Raw genomic sequence first — 19256 nt, 5'->3', positions numbered from 1 at the left:
TGTTCAAACGGGGGCACTTGGCCCCTTTTAGGGGTTGCTAGAGCTAAAAATAGAAATACCTTTAAACAACTTCTCATGAACCGCTTGATGGATCTTCATTAAACATGGTCTATAGCATCATTATATGGTCCTCTCCCAAGTTTGTTCAAATGGGGGCACTTGGCCCCTTTTAGGAGCCACTAGAGCTAAAAATAGAACTACCTTCAAACGACTTCTTCTCATGAACCGCTTGATGGATCTTTATCATATTTGGTCTGTAGCATGGTTATAAGGTCCTCGCCCAAATTTGTTTAAATGGGGACACTTGGCCTCTTTTAGGAGCTGCTAACGCTAAAAATAGAAATACCTTTAAACAACTTCTTATCATGAACCAATGGATGTATCTTCATAAAACTTGGACCATTGCATCATTATAAGGTCCTCTCCCAAATTTGTTCAAATGGGGGCACTTGGCCTCTTCAAGGGGCTGCTAGACCTTAAATAGAAATACTTTTAAACGACTTCTCATGAACCGCATGATGAATCTTCATCAAACTTGGTCTGTAGCATCATTATACGGCCCTCTCCCAAGTTTGTTCAAATGGGGGCACTTGGCCCCTTTTAGGCCACTAGAGCTAAAATTAGAAATACCTTTAAATGACTTCTTTTCATGAACCACTTGATGGATCTTGAACAAACTTGGTCTGTAGCATCATGATATGGTCCTCTCCCAAATTTATTCAAATAGGGGCACTTGGCCCCTTTTGGGGCTGCTAGGGGTAAAAAGAGAAATACCTTTAAACAACTTCTTATCATCAATTGATGAATGGATCTTCATTAAACTTGGTCTGTTGCATCATTATAAGACCCTCTCCCAAATTTGTTCAAATGGGGGCACTTGGCCCCTTTTAGGGGCTGCTAGACCTAAAAATAGAAATACCTTTAAACAACTTCTTCTTGCTACTTGATTAATCTTCGTCAAACTTGGTCTGTAGCATCATTATTTGGTCCTCTTCCAAATTTGTTAAATTGGGGCACTTGGGCCGCTAGAGCTAAAAATAGAAATACCTTTAAACAACTTCTCTTGAACCGATGGATGGATCGTCATCAAACTTGGTCTGTAGCATCATTATATGGTCTAGAGACTTACCCTAATCCCTCTTTACACAAGGGGAACAATATGTTTATAACCTCAATTTGTTTGGTGAACACAGTTTGTCAATCCTAATCCTGTCCATGTTATATTAGTGCAATGGAAAAGTAACCTATCTATGTTAAATGCTATGCAGGATAAGGCAGTCATGCATCTAACAGTCCTGAAACTAATTTTTTTGATTTTCTCAGTTTTCTAGATATTTTTCCCATACTTAGACGCATATATATGGGTAGTAGAGATTGTTCTCTTACCAACAATAGCCTTTTCAACATTTTTTACCTTGTGAAATTCTGTGGGTTTTGCCTTTTTAAAAAAAATCGTATGTTTGTTGACAAATTTCACCACAGAAAATGTCACACTTATCCGCAGGGCATTAACTGATTTGATCTTTTTATAGTTTTCTATTCATATTGCTAATTCTTGTAGCAATTATGCATGTTGTTTTCCTGCCTAGAAATGTAAAATGTGCACGATTTGCATGAGGTACTAGGTTAATATTCACCTAAGCCTACCATAAAGTCTTAGCGGAGTTGTCTGCATTTTTAGCTCACCTGAGCAATGCTCAGGTGAGTTTTTGTGATCGCTCAATGTCCGGCGTCTGTCGTCTGTCTGTCAACATTTAGCATGTGTATGTGATAGAGGCTGTTTTTTTCAACTGATCTTCATGAAATTTTGTCAGAATGATTATCTTGATTAAATCTAGGCCCAGTTTGAAAATGGATCATCTGGTGTCAAAAACTAGGTCACTAGGTCAAATCAAAGAAAAGTCTTGTGTATGCGATAGAGGCTGTATTTTTCAATTGATCTTCATTAATTTATGTCAGAATGATAACCTTGATTAAATCTAGGCCAGGTTTGAATATGGGTCGTCTGGGGTCAAAAACTAGGTCACTAGGTCAAATCAAAGAAAAACATTGTGTATGCGATAGAGGCTGTATTTTTCAACTGATCTTCATGACATTTGGTCAGAATGATTGCCTTGATGAAATCTAGGCCAAAGTTGAAAATGGATCATCTGGTTTCAAAAAATAGGTCACTAGGTCAAGTCAAAGAAAAACCTTGTGTATGCGATAGAGGCTGTATTTTTCAATTGATCTTCATGAAATTTGGCCGGAATGATGGCCTTGATAAAATCTTAGGTCGAGTTTGAATATGGATCATCTGAGGTAAAAAACTAGGTCACTATATCAAATTAAAGAAAAATCTGGTGTATGCAATAGAGACTGTATTTTTCAATTGATTTTCATGAAATTTGGTCAGAATGATTGCCTTGATGAAATCTAGGTCGAGTTTGAATATGGGTCCTCTGTGTTGAAAAAGTAGGTCACAAAGTCAAATTAAAGAAAAACCTTGTGTATGCGATAGAGGCTGTATTTTTCAATTGATCTTCATGAAATTATGTCAGAATGATTGCCTTGATAAAATCTAGGTCAAAGTCGAATATGGATCATCTGATTTCAAAAACTAGGTCACTAGGTCAAATCAAAGAAAAACCTTGTGTATGCGATAGAAGCCGTTTTTTTTTCAAATGATCTTCATTGAAATTTGGTCGGAATGATTGCCTTGATAAAATCTAGGTCAAGTTCAATATTGGCCATCTGGGGTCCAAAACTAGGTCAAATCAAAGAAAAACATTGTGTATGTGATAGAGGCTGTATTTTTCAATTGATCTTCGTAAATTTATGTCAGTATGATTGCCTTGATGAAATCTAAGTCGTGTTTGAATATGGGTCATTTGAGGTCAAAAACTAGGTCACTAGGTCAAATCAAAGAAAAGCCTTGTGTATGCGATTGAGACTGTATTTTTCAATTGGTCTTCAGAAATTTGGTCAGAATGATTGCCTTGATGAAATCTAGGTCGAGTTTGAATATGGATCATTTGGGGTCAAAAGTAGGTCACTAGGTCAAATCAAAGAAAAACCTTGTGTATGTGATAGAGACTGTATTTTTCAATTGATCTTCATGAAATTTGGTCAGAATGATTGCCTTGATAAAGTCTAGGTCAAGTTTGAATATGGGTCATCTGGGGTCAAAAACTAGGTCATTAGGTCATATCTAAGAAAATTATTGTTTAAACTCGAGAGACCATATTTTTGGTCCAATCTTAATGAAAATTGACCAGAATATTTGTTTCCATGAAATCACTAGGTCAAAGATGTTTACACTGGTATGGTGTGTTTCTCAGGTGAGCGACCTAGGGCCATCTTGGCCCTCTTGTTTCCAAATATTTTACCCGGGATCATTTTTGTCGGCCCCGCTTGCGGTGAGCTCGATATAGTCGCCGCTTTTTGTGGTTAGGTGTATGTCCGTCCGTGCGTGCGTCCGTCCGATTTTGTCCGGACCATAACTTTGACATGCATGGACCAATCTTGTTTATATTTGGCATGAATGTTTACCTCAATGGGAAGGCGTGTCATGCGCAAACTTCATGTTTATCTTAAAGATCAAGGTCACAGTTTGAGGTCAAAGGTCTAATTGAAGTTTGTCCGGAGCGCATCGTTGGATTTTGATGTAACTTGACATGAATGTTCACCATGATGAGACGGAGTGTCGTGCGCAAGAACCAGGTCCAAGGGCAGGTCACACTTGACAGCTGGCGGGCTCGACATTCTGCCCGTGGGCATACTTGTTTTCAGCTCAAATAACTTTTTTTTTTCAGAAAAAAAGATATTTTAATATGTTTTTCAGTCTATGTACTTTGATGCAGTTAACTACATATATATCTAAAATAGATAGTTCCTACATGAAGTTTGTATTTTTTATTCCACTGCCTATATGGTCCTTTCACAAGTATGTTCAAATGGGGGGCACTTGGCCCCTTTTAGGGGCAACTAGAGCTAAAAATAGTTATACCTTTAAACGACTTCTTCTCATCAACTGCTTGATGGATTTTCATCAAACTTGGTTTGTGGCATAATTATGTGGTCCTCCCCAAATTTTATTCAAATGAGTGGACTTGGCCCCTTTTACGGTTAGCTAGCGCTAAAACTAGAAGTACCTTTTAAACAACTTCTTATCGTGAACCGCTCGATTGATCTTCATCAAACTTGGTATGTAACATAATTATATGGTCCTCTGCCAAGTTTGTTCAAATGGGGGCACTTGGCCCCTTTTAGGGGCTGCAAGAGCTTAAAATAGAAATACCTTCAGAAGTCTTTTTTTTATTTTAAATTTTTTTATTTTTGTTTTGATTAAATACATTGTCAGAAGCAAGATCTAATTAGGTCAAGGTTTGTCTGCCTCAGGTGAGCGACTTAGGCCCATTTGGGCCTCTTGTTTGTTTGTTATGCGTTTAACGCCATTTTTCAACAGTATTTCAGTATAAATGAATATGTTAGTTAAACTAACCAGTGTTCGTGGATTCTGTACCAGTACAAACCTGTTCTCCGCAAGTTACTGCCAAATTCCTCGCATGCGTCAGAAATGGAGGACAAATGATTTCAGGCACAATATATTTCATCAAATCGTCAAGGAGAATACAAGCCCCACCCGAGGATCGAACTCACAATCCTGCGATCCACAGATCTGTCCTCTCCCAATTGAGGCAAGCGGACGGGTTCTCTATAGCTTAATTCAAAAGGAAAAATTTGCATGATACACATATATCATCGAGTGGAAATTTTTTACTACGTATGATAATTTTGAAATGGCCTTTAAATGAACTTGAATATAGGTCAGACGAGTTTAAGGGTTCATGAGTGACGATAAAAATGGTTACCTGTAAAGTTTCCATGATCATGATCATGTAACGCAAAATTGTAGAAAAATGTATAACCGAAAAATATTGTAATATACATGTCCTAGTATTATTGTGTCCAATTTCTCTTATACAATATCGGTCTAATATTTTGTCGGTATTCAATTTGGTTTACTAAAACACAATCATTTGCGATATCACGATGCTATGTCTAAATCACATGTACTGTAAAGCATACAAAATATCTGAAGATTTAAGCCAGTAGGAAGATAGTGTTTACTATCACTGTACGTCCTTGTGTTATCTGCGGTCATTAAAGAGCAGCATGCCATGGAAAATTGATGTACACTTCATTTTGTTCGATTTAATACAACATTTCTATATCAAGAAGTAGTGAAAAATAAAAGGAAGTTTTGATCAACTGTCTGTCGATTGAAAGCAGACGGCAATACAATAATGGCGGAAGAGGAGATACAGAATGAGGTGGAAGCTGTACCGGGTGGCGGACTCGTCTATAAGTTTGTTCTGTCGGGAATGTCGGCAATGGTTGCAGAATCCGGTATGTTCTCGTCTTAATACTTTATACTATAATATGTTATAATGGAACGACCATGGTCTACTACAGGTTAGCATAAAGAAAAACTTAAATTGTTTTACGTACATTGTCATAGGATATCTTGCTAGCAGTCTGCTAGTAACCAATCATAGAAAATGTATGTACGAAAGTCCGTCCCTGGACAATAAACTGAATAAAACCAAGGCAAACCATAACATAGAAATCACGTCTATGATTATAATAATTGTGTCATATTAAATGCATAGGTATACTGTATAAATTTTTTTATGATGGTATGATAATTGTGTCATACTAAATGACTAGATTTGCCATATATGTGGTTTATTTTCAGTAACGTATCCGTTAGATCTGACTCGAACCCGGCTTCAAATTCAGGGAGAAATGAGCTCATCCGGCTCCACACTAACACACTCGAAAAGAGGGATGTTGAAAATCATGCATGGAGTTGGTAAACACTTTTTCCTTAGGTATATATAAAGTTTGCAGTAGTTAGGGCACAAAACGTTTCCTAAAAAAACACAAGAATTCTGGCATCGGCGCTTTCTTTCAACGTCTAACTTTTCACCATTAAGTGGTTTATAATGCATGCTTTATATAAATATATATTAGATATATTTCTTGTAACAGCTATTACTTATTATATACAAGTATTTTGGCGAAACCTCAATAGTAATTAAGGTGGAGTGCGACCTTTAAATTTTTTAAAAATACATCTATGAAAAATTAACGAAAGAAAATTGAGGATATTTCTGATTTATTCCCGTTATCCGTTTGGCTCTTATTTAAGCCACATTTGTTTGGTGCGCTGTCAAACTTGGCCACTGACGGCACTTTTTGGGCGTCCTTTCTTGGCGTCATTTTCATGTTTCTGGGTTCAAGGTTTTCAGCATATCCCTTTTTCAATTGGAAGCGGACACGAATGAAATTTATATATTTTTAAAAGATTTAAAATTCCCGTTCCTGTGATATAAATTTCGTGAATGATCTATGACGTACCTTAAGATTATGACGCATTAAAGCGTCAGACTTACACAAAATGTAAGGTAGAGTTTAGCTGGAAAATTGTCCGTTTTTTGAGTATAACATTTTTTCGGGTCGAGGAATTTTGTTTAAATTTCAATCGTAAATGCGCAAGTATATTTACTTGAGTTTGGTTAACAAAAAATTGTATGTCACCGAATTCGTTTTTTTCAGTACGACCGATTGTGTTTCCCCACCCCGAGCTAAAATGCGACGTTATTTGGTGGTATTTTTAAAGTTACGCTAAAGTTTCGGACGATTTCGGAAAACTTGTACTATGGAACAAGTTGTCGACATTTTATCGTAAAAATATACGTTCAATGGAAGTATATACTGAAATATAAAAAAACATCACATATACAGTAAATCGAATTATAATAGAAAAATTAAGTAAACGCGATGTTACTTGGTGGTATTTTTAAAGTTACGCGATAGTTTCGGACGATTTCGGAAAATTTGTACTATGGAGCTTATTGTCGACATGATTTCGTTAATTTATACGTTTAATGTTAGCATAATATACTGAAATATAAGAAAATAACACATAGGCCTATAATTCGGATTATAATAGAAAAATGAAGTCCCGGCTAGTTTTGAGCTGTGAATTTTCGGGATTTTTTTTTTTCAATTATAATTAACTTGGTTAGCATTCGAGTTTAAATTCTTATGCGTAAGAATATATCACGAAGGCCTACGGCCTGAGTGATATATTCTTACACATAAGAACGAAACACTCGGGTTATTCTACGATAAGGTCGCTGACTTCAAATCACTTGCCAAATGGAAGTTTTATAACAGAATGACATAATGTTCAAGGCTAATTTCTGTAGAACTAGCATCATTAATTTTGTATTACATAAGGCATTAACTTTTAAATACATTAAAACATCAACATACTTTATCAATGAACAGAATGGTCATGTTCCAAAAATTATTTCAAAATTGGACGCCAAAACTTTGAAAAAGAACATTTTATTATAGCTTTAACTATTTTTCTGGTGTCAAAGATCAGAGAACACGACTGTATGAATTTTCACTGGAGTTAAAATATTTCAAACCAAAATCAGGAACTATTTTTATCGGAAGGCGAATTATCGTTGAACGTGGGCGGGCCTTTTTGACTGTTCTGTTATAGGATGACGGAAGGATATCTTGACATTTATTTTGATTGTCTTATACTTGTAGAAAGCACTGAAATCAGTTATTTTTGTAGCAAGGTATCGTAAGATGTAAGTATAAGAATTGAATGCTATTTTTTTGTGCGTTCATATGGTTATGAACCACACTGGAAGGCCAAGTATCGCTTATGTGATTCATGAATTTGCAGGAAGTCCCAATGTACTTTATTCCGTATAAACGCGCAGAAATTATTATTCAATTCTTAAATAAAGTATACATGTGTTCATACGTGTTACAACAGAATATATGCAAAGTACCTTGCAGTAAATACTCTAGAATGCCTATGAACTGATCAGACTGCTGAGGGCAAACTTTGACTTATGCACAATTTAAAAACAGACAAAATGATGAAGCTATTTCAACAGATTCTTATTTCAATCTTCACCTAAATTTACGGTAAATTCTCTTTTAAATTTTGCAGTTAGGAAAATGTTGTAAGCATTATATTGATTTCTAGACCAAGTTATTGTTTGCCATCTGTTGCATGTTTTTGATATCAAAATCGTCTTCCTTTCAAAACTTCAAAACAGTTTCAGTGAAATGAATCGCTACATTATTGGAAACCATCAAGTAAATAATTATACTGAGACAAAAGTCTTGTGACAGGTGTTAAGGCTGAAATATAAAATCTATATCACGAAACAATGATAAAGGAATTGTGCAGACGGTATTAGTAATTAAATATTAACTGGTTCTGAGTATTTATTGCACAGATAGATACATGTAGATAGATAGATAGAAAGAGAGAGAGAGACAGAGACAGACAGAGACACACAGAGAGAGACAGACAGACAGACAGTTTATTCAAACAAAAGGCAATATGCATATATGTATATCATAGGTTTCTAAATTACTTTCTGGTACTTATAACATGTGTAAAAATGTTTAGTTCTCATCTCGGGGCTAGAGGGCTTGCACTTCCACTACCGTCAATCAAACCGAACCTGCAACATTTTCGTTAATTCGTGTTGGGTGACCTGTGGTTTTCCACTTTTTTATTTTAAAGAAATCGAGGTATTACCGTATTTCAAACGTATTAAGGGTAGGACGTATAATCAGTTTGCGCGTTACATGCCATGAATATACTATCATTTTAGATTCCCTACAGTTTGTTAACTCACAGCCAGTCTGCCTAACCCTCTGAACTGTGACATTCCGTGCAAAGCATAGTTGTAAAGTCGTATAAATACTATAGCCGACTTATTAACGGTTTAATAATGTTACACACTGATAGCCGCACGAGAACTACATGCAGATATAGACTTGTCATAGTGCACTACTGCGGGAAATGTTATTGGACTGGGAAATTCATTGCATGATTAATTTTGATTGATGTATTTTTTTCTGCAATAAATTTTGGGAGATGAGTGTAAGGGCATAAGAAGAAGGTGGCTGGAATTGAAATTTGGTTTCTTTATACTAACCCCTCCCTCGGCGGAGTGATGTAGGGTTGAGTAAGTGCTTTGGATTATGGGATAGGTAACTTGTTTTTCTTTAGGAAATAATTTTTTGGAAATCATAGTCTGTTGTTACAGAAACGGTTGCTTATCCTTCCAAATTTTACTAGTGATGGACAATTGCCATTAAGAAAATTGTTCTTATGGTCAATAGCAGCTATAGTATATATGCATCTGAAATCATGAATGTATTTAGAATGTTAAGTGTTTTCAGATTTAAGTATGTATTTACAATAACAAGTGCAAGAGGAGCAAGAAAAATAAACAACAAAATTTATAAATTTTGATCGAAATTTTGATAAAAGAGCAACAGCAATCTGCCGACACAAACTTTATTAGTCAATGACCAAGACAACAACATACTCATATGCTATGACATTGTCCCTACCCCCATACCCACTCCTGATCAGTTTTGTATTGCTTCTGCGGAGTGCGACGTTAACCCCAACCATATATATATATATATATATATATATATATATATATATATATATATATATATATATATATATATATATATATATATTCTACGATAAATCTCACTTGGGAACTTCTTATTTCGATTCTAACACGATGCATGAGTCCATTATAACACATATTCACATCAAATACTAATAATGAAGATAATACAAAAATTTAATGATGCGCTTTTTGACAGAAGTAATTTCATTAAAATCGCATATTAAAATCCAACGCTAATAAAGTTTATTATAATTGAAGTAAAAACCAAAAGTTCGCAACTCAAAACTAGCCGGGACTTCTTTTTTCTATTATTATTCGATTTACTGTATATGTGTTATTTCTTATATTTCAAAATATGCTTTCATTGAACGTATATTTTTACGATAGAATGTCGACAACATGTTTCATAGTACAAGTTTTCCGAAATCGTCCGAAACTTTAGCGTAATTTTAAAAATACCACCAAATAACGTCGCATTTTAGCTCGGGGGTTGAGAAAACAAAATCGGTCGTACTGAAAAAACGAATTCGATGACATACAACTTTTTGTTAACCAAACTTAAGTAAATATACTTGCGCATTTATGATTGAAATTTAAACAAAATTCCTCGACCCGAAAAAATGTTACACTCGAAAAACGGACAATTTTCCAGCTAAACTCTACCTTACATTTTGTGTAAGTCTGAAGCTTTAATGCGTCATAATCTTAAGGTACGTCATAGATCATTCACGAAATTTATATCACAGGAACGGGAATTTTAAATCTTTTAAAAATATATAAACTTCATTCGTGTCCGCTTCCAACTAAAACAGGGATATGCTGAAAACCTTACAGAAACAATGAAAATGACGCCAAGACATGACGCCCAAAAAGTGCCGTTAGTGGCCAAGTTTGACAGCGCACCAAACAAATGTGGCTTAAATACGAGCCAAACGGAAAAAGAGAATAAATCAGAAATATCCCCAATTTTCTTTCGTTAATTTTTCATAGATGTATTTAAAAAGGCTTTCCCTGATTTTTACTTCAGTGACAGAAGAAGGGTTGCTCAAACTTTGGCAAGGAATTTCTCCAGCGTTATACCGACAGATACGTATGTACATTGCCGACTTACTTGATAAAATATCTAAACGTTTTAATGACGATTTGATTATGTCTTTGACATTTATTAATTCAGAAATGCAATATTTACAGACATGTATTAATATTTGACCCGTAATGACAAGCCACGGTTGTTATGATGTGGCTGAAGAATGCCGAAATCGCATACTGAGGACACGGAACTGCACGGAAATTGCCGATTGTCATTACGGGGCCATAATAAAACTTTGTAAATCTAGTTCAAAAAGTTTCCCTATTAATAATTTGTGACATCTCCCTATATTTTTCAGTATATTCAGGCTCAAGAATGATTATATATGAGGGGCTGAGGGATCACGTTTTTAAAAAGAATGAGGACGGAACATTTCCGCTGTGGTAATTTCATAAATTTATAAGATCGTTTATTGTTAAGGGGACGCATATTGCTACATTCACAGTTCATACAGAAATGGGGAAGGGGTGCATATTCAAGAAATCGATGGTGGGAAAATAAAAAACATATTCCTAAACTGATATAATACTGATGGACACCTGTAATATTCAGTATTTTGTGGATAAGGATGTGGTACTATGAATGTAATAGGAAAGCAGAGGTCTTTATGAAAGTACATTCAACACAAAATATTAAGCTTTTGTATATGGAAAAAACAGGTTTTTTACAATAACAGTGTTCCAAATAATGTTGAAGGGATGAGATTTTCTTTCTAACACACCAGGTTTGCTTAAACATGTAAAAATTTAACGCAACGTCATTTCAGCTCGGGATGGACGCCATATTTCTCATTGATAAAAATGTAAACAAAAAAAAATCAGAGTGGTATTAGCATTGCAAGAGCATAACATGACGTTCTACACAATGAATACCTTAGAACAGATATCTAAGATGCTACACAGGTCAGACGGGTTAAATGCATAATGGCGGTCACTTGAAATTCATCTTGAAAATGTGGTTAATTTCAGTTTGTTTACATGGTTTTTAATTTTCCCACGACTTCTCGGCGATTCACTGCAAATGTATTACTGCGCCGGACGAAAGGTAACTCTAATAAACAACGGGAGACAACTTAGGTGTCAGCACGTGTACGATTTTTTAAAAAACATGTCGATGATTATAATTTCTTATCAAATAATGAATCCTATTCAGATATTCGTCTTTAATATTAGAAAATTATTAATTTCTGTGGACATTTGTCAAAAAATATTACTTACATTGGACTACTTTGCGCATCAAACTGGTTTCCGCTTCAGTTGTGAGGCACTTCCGTTATACTTTTTGACAACAATAACAAAACACAAAATGAATCAATAAAGTCACTTATAAACCGACTGCTACTTAAATCAGTGTAAGTAAAGTTGTTGTTACAACATTATACATGTTCGTTACGTTATGAGATAAAGTTTATCTTGAACTGCATAATCCATTAATTACGTTTAGATTATATTGCATTTACAACTTATTTGACCCCATTTTTTACGTGAATGACAGCATTCTCGTGCAACTCGTGCAAACAGAGTTATGAGAAGTATGGTGGAGAATTCAAGGACAAATTATAAATGACATTAAAGTGAGGATAACTGTATATTCGTCCAGTTTTGATCATTGACATGCCTGCTGTGTATTAGTAACTTTTGTGAACAAGATTAGAATGTTACTTTTGCACATATACACATTGATTGGACCTCTCAACCAAATTTCATACCTTATTTTAGAGATTTTTATGACAATACATTTTCAAAAGTTTGTTGAATGTGTTTTGATATTTAAGTGCATTGTAGTTCATGAATACCAAGTTAATAATTAATAATGGCAACATTTCTAGGCCCTTATTGTAAGCCACTAGACTTCTGTAACGATAAATGTTTAATGTATTAAGGGGAATATACTCTTTTAGTTTTGGAATGTGGCATTCCTTGACCACCGTATCTTTTCTTATGCACTACTTTGTAAACAAACTAAATAATGTGTTTTAGCTTACATATGCGAAATGAAAAGCAAGACAGTGACCATATTTCACATTCTTTCTTTAAATTAGAATCTGTAGGACATTGATAAATGTTTGGACAAGGTGAAGCACTATTATTTTCGCACCAAAAAGTCTTAATTGTTGACTTTGAATGTACACAATAAGTCTTATGTAATTCAACAATAACTTTCTTGTTTCAGTTTTCTCATTTTTATTTTATTGAGCAATCCTTTGTGTACTTATAACAGTTGAAACAGTATCCATTTCATGTACCAAAACCTTGTACTTTTTTGCAGGTAAATTTTATCATACCCCACCCACTTTTTTCTAATTTCAAAGTATGCGTCCCCTTAAAGCGGATTATCGTGCTAGTAACTGAAGCATGTACATTTTATGTTGTAAAACGTCTTTATTAAACATGTTATATTTCATTCCTTGCACATTATTTACTTATTTTTGCTTTTCCAATATATAGAGTTTTTTTTATAGAATTAATCATCCTATGTAATTAAAAGATAAAAACTTTCTATCCGAAAAATCGCATTATTCATGCTTTATTCAGGAAATCGGTGATCGTGAGTGCAACTTGCGGTGCATGCGGACAATTGATAGCCAGTCCGACAGATCTGGTTAAGATCCAAATGCAGATGGAAGGACGTCGGCGATTAGAGGGTAAACCAGTCAGGTAGCTAGTCATTACAGCAGGCTTATGAAATTGTTATCAACTTTGCTCAAACATTGAACGGCTTTGTTCATTGCGCAAACACTGAACGCTTTCGTCCATTGCGCAAACTGAATGGTTTTGTTCATTGCGCAGACATTGAACGATTTTGTTCATTGCGCAAATAATGAACGGTCATTGCATGAATTTTGAACGGTTTTGTTCATTGCGCAGCCTTGAACGATTTGCCCGCTGCGCAAATATTGAACGGTTTTGTTTATTTACAAACATTGAACTATTTTGTTCATTGCTCAGACTTTGAACGCCTTTGTTCATTGTGCGAGAACCGTAAATGGTTTTGAACGTTTTTGTCCATTTTGCAAATCTTGAATGGTTTTGTCCATTGTGCAAACCTTGAACGGTTTTGTTCATTGTGCAAACTTTGAACGGTTTTGTTCATTGTGAAAATCTTGAACGGTTTTGATCATTGTGCAAACCTTGAACGCCGTTCAATCATTGTGCAAACATTGAACGATTTTGATCATTGTGCAAACCTTGAGCGGTTTTGATCATGATGAAAATCTTGAACGTTTTTGATCATTGTGCAAACCTTGAACGGTTTTGTTCATTGTGCAAACCTTGAACGGTTTTGTTCATTGTGAAAATATTGAACGGTTTTGATCATTGTGCAAACCTTGAACGCTGTTTATCACTGTGCAAACCTTGAACGGTTGCTTGTGCAAACTTGAACGTTTGTATTGTGCAAACCTTGAACGTTGTCATGTCAAATTTGATTGATCATTGTGCAAACCTAATGTATCTTGAACTGGTTTTGATCATTGTGCAAATCTTGAATGGTTCTTGATCATTGTGCAAACCTTGAACGGTTTTGATCATTGTGCAAACCTTGAACGGTTTTGATCATTGTGCAAACCTTGAATGGTTCTGATCATTGTGCAAATCTTGAATGGTTCTGATCATTGTGCAAACCTTGAATGGTTCTGATCATTGTGCAAACCTTGAACGGTTTTGATCATTGTGCAAACCTTGAACGGTTTTGATCATTGTGCAAACCTTGAACGGTTTTGTTCATTGTGCAAACCTTGAACGGTTTTGTTCATTGTGAAAATATTGAACGGTTTTGATCATTGTGCAAACCTTGAACGGTTTTGATCATTGTGCAAACCTTGAACGGTTTTGATCATTGTGCAAACCTTGAACGGTTTTGATCATTGTGCAAATCTTGAATGGTTTGTCATTGCAATCTTGATGCGTTTGATCATTGTGCAAACTTGAATGGTTTGATCATTGTGCAAACTTGAAGGTTTTGATCATTGTGCAAACCTTGAATGGTTTTGATCATTGTGCAAATCTTGAATGGTTTTGATCATTGTGCAAACCTTGAATGGTTTTGATCATTGTGCAAATCTTGAACGGTTTTGATCATTGTGCAAATCTTGAATGGTTTTGCTCATTGTGCAAACCTCGAATGGTTTTGATCATTGTGCAAATCTTGAATGGTTTTGATCATTGTGCACATCTTGAATGGTTTTGATCATTGTGCAAATCTGGAACGGTTTTGATCATTGTGCAAACATTGAATGCGTTTGATCATTGTGCAAACCTCGAATGCGTTTGCTCATTGTGCAAACCTCGAATGCGTTTGATCATTGTGCAAACCTCGAATGCGTTTGATCATTGTGCAAACCTCGAATGCGTTTGATCATTGTGCAAACCTCGAATGGTTTTGATCATTGTGCAAACCTCGAATGGTTTTCATCATTGTGCAAACCTCGAATGGTTTTCATCATTGTGCAAACCTCGAATGCGTTTGCTCATTGTGCAAACCTCGAATGCGTTTGCTCATTGTGCAAACCTCGAATGCGTTTGATCATTGTGCAAACCTCGAATGGTTTTGGTCATTGTGCAAACCTGGAACGGTTTTGCTTATTGTGCAAACATTGAATGCGTTTGATCATTGTGCAAACCTCGAATGCGTTTGCTCATTGTGCAAACCTCGAATGCATTTGATCATTGTGCAAACCTCGAACGGTTTTGATCGTTGTGCAAATCTGGAACGGTTTTGATCATTGTGCAAACCTCGAATGCATTTGATCATTGTGCAAACCTCGAATGCGTTTGATCATTGTGCAAACCTTGAATGGTTTTGATCATTGTGCAAATCTTGAATGGTTTCGCTCATTGTGCAATCTTTGAATGCGTTTGATCATTGTGCAAACTTTGAATGCGTTTGATCATTGTGCAAACCTTGAATGGTTTTGATCATTGTGTGAGAACCGTAAATGGTTTTGATCATTGTGCAAATCTTGTCTTGAATGGTTTTGATCATTGTGCAAACCTTGAATGGTTTTGATCATTGTGCAAATCTTGAATGGTTTTGATCATTGTGCAAATCTGGAACGGTTTTGCTCATTGTGCAAACCTTGAATGGTTTTGATCATTGTGCAAATCTTGAATGGTTTTGCTCATTGTGCAAACTTTGAATGCGTTTGATCATTGTGCAAACCTCGAATGCGTTTGATCACTGTGCAAACCTTTAATCGTTTTTGTTTTCATTGTGCAAACCTTGAGTGGTTTTGTTCATTGTACAAACCTTAAATCGTTTTTTATCATTGTGCAAACCTTAAATCGTTCTTTTTTTCATTGTGCAAACCTTGAATCTTTTTTTTTTCATCGCGCAAACCAACCTTGAATGGATTTGTTCACTGTGCAAACCTTGAATCTTTTTTTTTCATTGCGCAAACCAACCTTGAATGGTTTTGTTCATTGTGCAAACCTTGATTGATGTCTGAAAATTAAATCCCTGTGTCATAACTTACACAGGAAATGTTATCAGCTGTTCTCGATACAGCGACTCTTTTTTTTTTCGATTTATATTGTCGTTCTGTTGTTTTATGACAATTTTTTCAGAGTAAAGAACTGTTCTCAAGCATTCCGTTCAATATTTAAAGAATCTGGTATATCCGGCCTGTGGCGGGGTTGGATACCAAACTGTCAAAGAGCCGTGCTGTGTAACGTTGGAGGTATGATAGTGATAGTTTAATGTTCGACCTTATACAGATCTTTAGTAAAAGTATTTAGACAGTTATCAGACGCGATTCGGAATTCAGTTAAGTAGTTTAATGAAAAGGACTGTGGAAATTTTTAACACAAAGCCAAGTTTTTAAAACAAATTAAAAAATATTACTTGTTTGTGGTATTTTGCGACGGTTTCTTCTGATACAGTTCTAGACTAGCTGCTCACCTCTTTCTATGACTTATTTCTAGATCTGGTCACCTATGATACAGTTAAACGTCAACTTCTAACGAAGACATCATTACCAGACAACTATATCGTTCATGGGCTGTCAAGGTATTGAACCTTTAAGTAGAAAATTGCTCTGCGAATTTAGCAAAAGATCGGAAAATCTATCTTTAACGAAAATGATATTACTACGCTTTTTGCATTACATCATATTCAAATCCAAATTGCTTTTAGCTTCAGCCTGTTCTTAAATGCATGCTTCGAACATTATACTAATTGTTATTTGTGTTGGGTAAGAGAATATACTAGTAATTGCATGTAACAAGTCACAGTTAATTTTTCCTACTTGTAAATAAACAAAAATAAAAGATTCATAATTATTTTATGTTTTTATTTGAATTTGATTTATTTTATATTTTAGCGCATGCGCGGGGCTGATGGCAGCAATAATGTCAACACCAGCTGATGTTGTCAAAACTAGAGTTATGAATCAACCAACAGAAAATGGGAAGTTAGTACTAAAGTATTTACAGAAATATAAAAAACAACAGACAGTGTTTCACAGTACTTTTAGAAATGCGAGCTACGGAAATATTAAGTATATATATTTTATTTCTGGTTGCAATGAAAGCTTCTCTATACATGCTTATTTATTTTATTAGTTTAACCTCGGAGAACATACAGATTTCTTACACTTTTTTTGATCGGTATGTATGATATGTTAAAGCGGACCTAAACGCGCAGACTTTGATATCCTTGATCAATTTCATACTGTACTTTTCAGACCTTTGTTATATAAAGGCTCAATAGATTGTGCCATCAAAACTTTTAGAAGGGAAGGATTCTTCGCTCTGTATAAAGGCTTCTTTCCAACATACTGTAGATTTGTAAGTGTTTGCTTTTCAATCCCGTATGCATGCCGAATTTTACGTTAAATACTTTTTCTGTCTACGTGTTTAAAGATTTACCAAACAATTATAAGAGACAGAATTAGGAATTATTGTAAAAATACTTGTGTAATTACACGAATAAAGTCTTATGTACAGAATATTATTAAGAAATAGTGGTACAGCAAACAGATAGAGGTAGAGGATTATTTCTCTGCAAGTGAAGTACATCAGTATTTTCCTGTATTAACGAAATCATAATAACAGAATAGTGGTATTCTCAATGAGACCCATATTTCGTCAAAGTCGTAAAAGCTATACAAGACATCATTGAAAAAAAATGAACTGTTGTTTAAATGATTTGTTTTAAACATATGCTGTTTAGTTCTGAGTTTTCTTCTGTAATTCAAAGATGAATGCCAGTATATATATTCTTCTTTTGTATTATAACGTCCTCTTATCAGACTATTGCCTGCTATTTTTCTATTACACGGTCACTGGCATTCTTGGTTGTGTACGCTTATCATTGACATTCTGTGTGGTGTGCGCTGTTTTTACATCTCTGTTTGCAGGCTCCCTAATCACAGACATTCTAGATGTTGTGTGATTTTTTCCCATTTCTAATTGTAAGCTGTTGGTAACAAACACTATGGGCAGCTTATGATATTTGTCCATTTCTATTTGTAGGCCCCCTGGTCACTGACGTTCTGGGTGGTGTATGAACAGCTACGGAAACATTCTGGACACGCATCGTTTTAGTTTTGTAATAAATATTGTAAAACCCCGAACTAGATCTTGTGTTTACATAATGTCAGTCAAGAAAAGAGTTTTTTCTTATCCTAATAACACGATGCACGGGCTCTCTGTACGCTCAAACGGAAGTCGCCAAAAACTAGGCGTTCACTTTCGTTTTTCAAATTTTTGGAAGCTGACGGTAGTAAGTATTTTTATGTTTTCCTCTGGCTATTTGAAATAAATATTCTTGTTATCTATATCTTTCAGTGTATGATAAATGTCAGCGGCCTGGCGTGATAAGTTTAGATGTTACTCAAGGGGAGAGTGTGGGAGGAGAATCCCCTCCTCTTGCGGGGTCCGGGGAGCCTCCAGCGTGGAAATTTTAGAGAAAACAAATAGATGGGGTGGCTTCTGATGACTTTTCTTACTAAAACTATGCTTCTTCAGTTTAGAACAAAATATTCGCAAACGGCTCGGAATGTAAAGGAAGGTCTATATAAGTTGACAAACGTTACAAATCGGGGTCGGGGAGAGGGGTGGGGCTGACATTTTGGAAGGACTTGGACTAGGCTGTCTATTTATTCAGGACGAAATTTGTTATTCACAAATTAACAACATGAGTTCTTTTTCCAAACTTATTTGTTGTATACAAAAATTGCATTCACTATACATTTTACATGGAAAGACAAAAGCGTTAATTTTCGTATAAACAACATTGGAGTAATGATATCAATGACGACTCTTTCCGCGAGATTGCACGCGTAATCTGACGTCCTTCACAAAAAAAAAATGAACAGAATGGCCTCCTTCCAAAAATTCTTGTAAAATTAAACGCCACAAATTTCAAAAAGAAAATTTAATTATAGCTTTAACTAATTTTTCTGGCGTCAAAGAACACAACTGAATCGACACGACTGTATGAATTTTCACTGGAGTTAAAAATATTTTAAACAAAAACCAGGAACTGTATTTCTATCGGATGAACATGGGTGGGTCTTTTTCACTGTTCTGTTATAAGATGACGAAAAGATCGATATCTTGACATTTACTTTGATTTTCTGATACTCCTAGAAAGCAAATCAGTTATTTTTGTAGCAAGTTATCGTAAAATGTAAATAT

The 19256-nt window shown here is 35.2% G+C and overlaps 1 protein-coding gene across 1 annotated transcript; it reads left to right on the top strand.

Moving 5' to 3' along the window:
- Window positions 1–5091: 5091 nt before the first annotated feature.
- Window positions 5092–18262, top strand: LOC123563645 (mitochondrial uncoupling protein 4-like). The gene is made up of 10 exons (XM_045356559.2): window positions 5092–5391; window positions 5741–5857; window positions 10555–10617; window positions 10916–11000; window positions 13152–13274; window positions 16182–16294; window positions 16539–16623; window positions 16937–17026; window positions 17300–17402; window positions 18090–18262. The coding sequence occupies exons 1-10, from the start codon at window positions 5289–5291 to the stop codon at window positions 18159–18161; spliced, it is 954 nt and encodes a 317-aa protein (XP_045212494.2). The 5' UTR covers window positions 5092–5288; the 3' UTR covers window positions 18162–18262.
- The last annotated feature ends 994 nt before the right edge of the window (window positions 18263–19256 follow it).

The sequence above is a fragment of the Mercenaria mercenaria genome, chromosome 2 (genome assembly GCF_021730395.1).
Source record: "Mercenaria mercenaria strain notata chromosome 2, MADL_Memer_1, whole genome shotgun sequence".
In the NCBI taxonomy this organism is placed as follows: Eukaryota; Metazoa; Mollusca; class Bivalvia; order Venerida; family Veneridae; genus Mercenaria; species Mercenaria mercenaria.
This window is presented reverse-complemented; position numbering and strand designations above follow the sequence as displayed.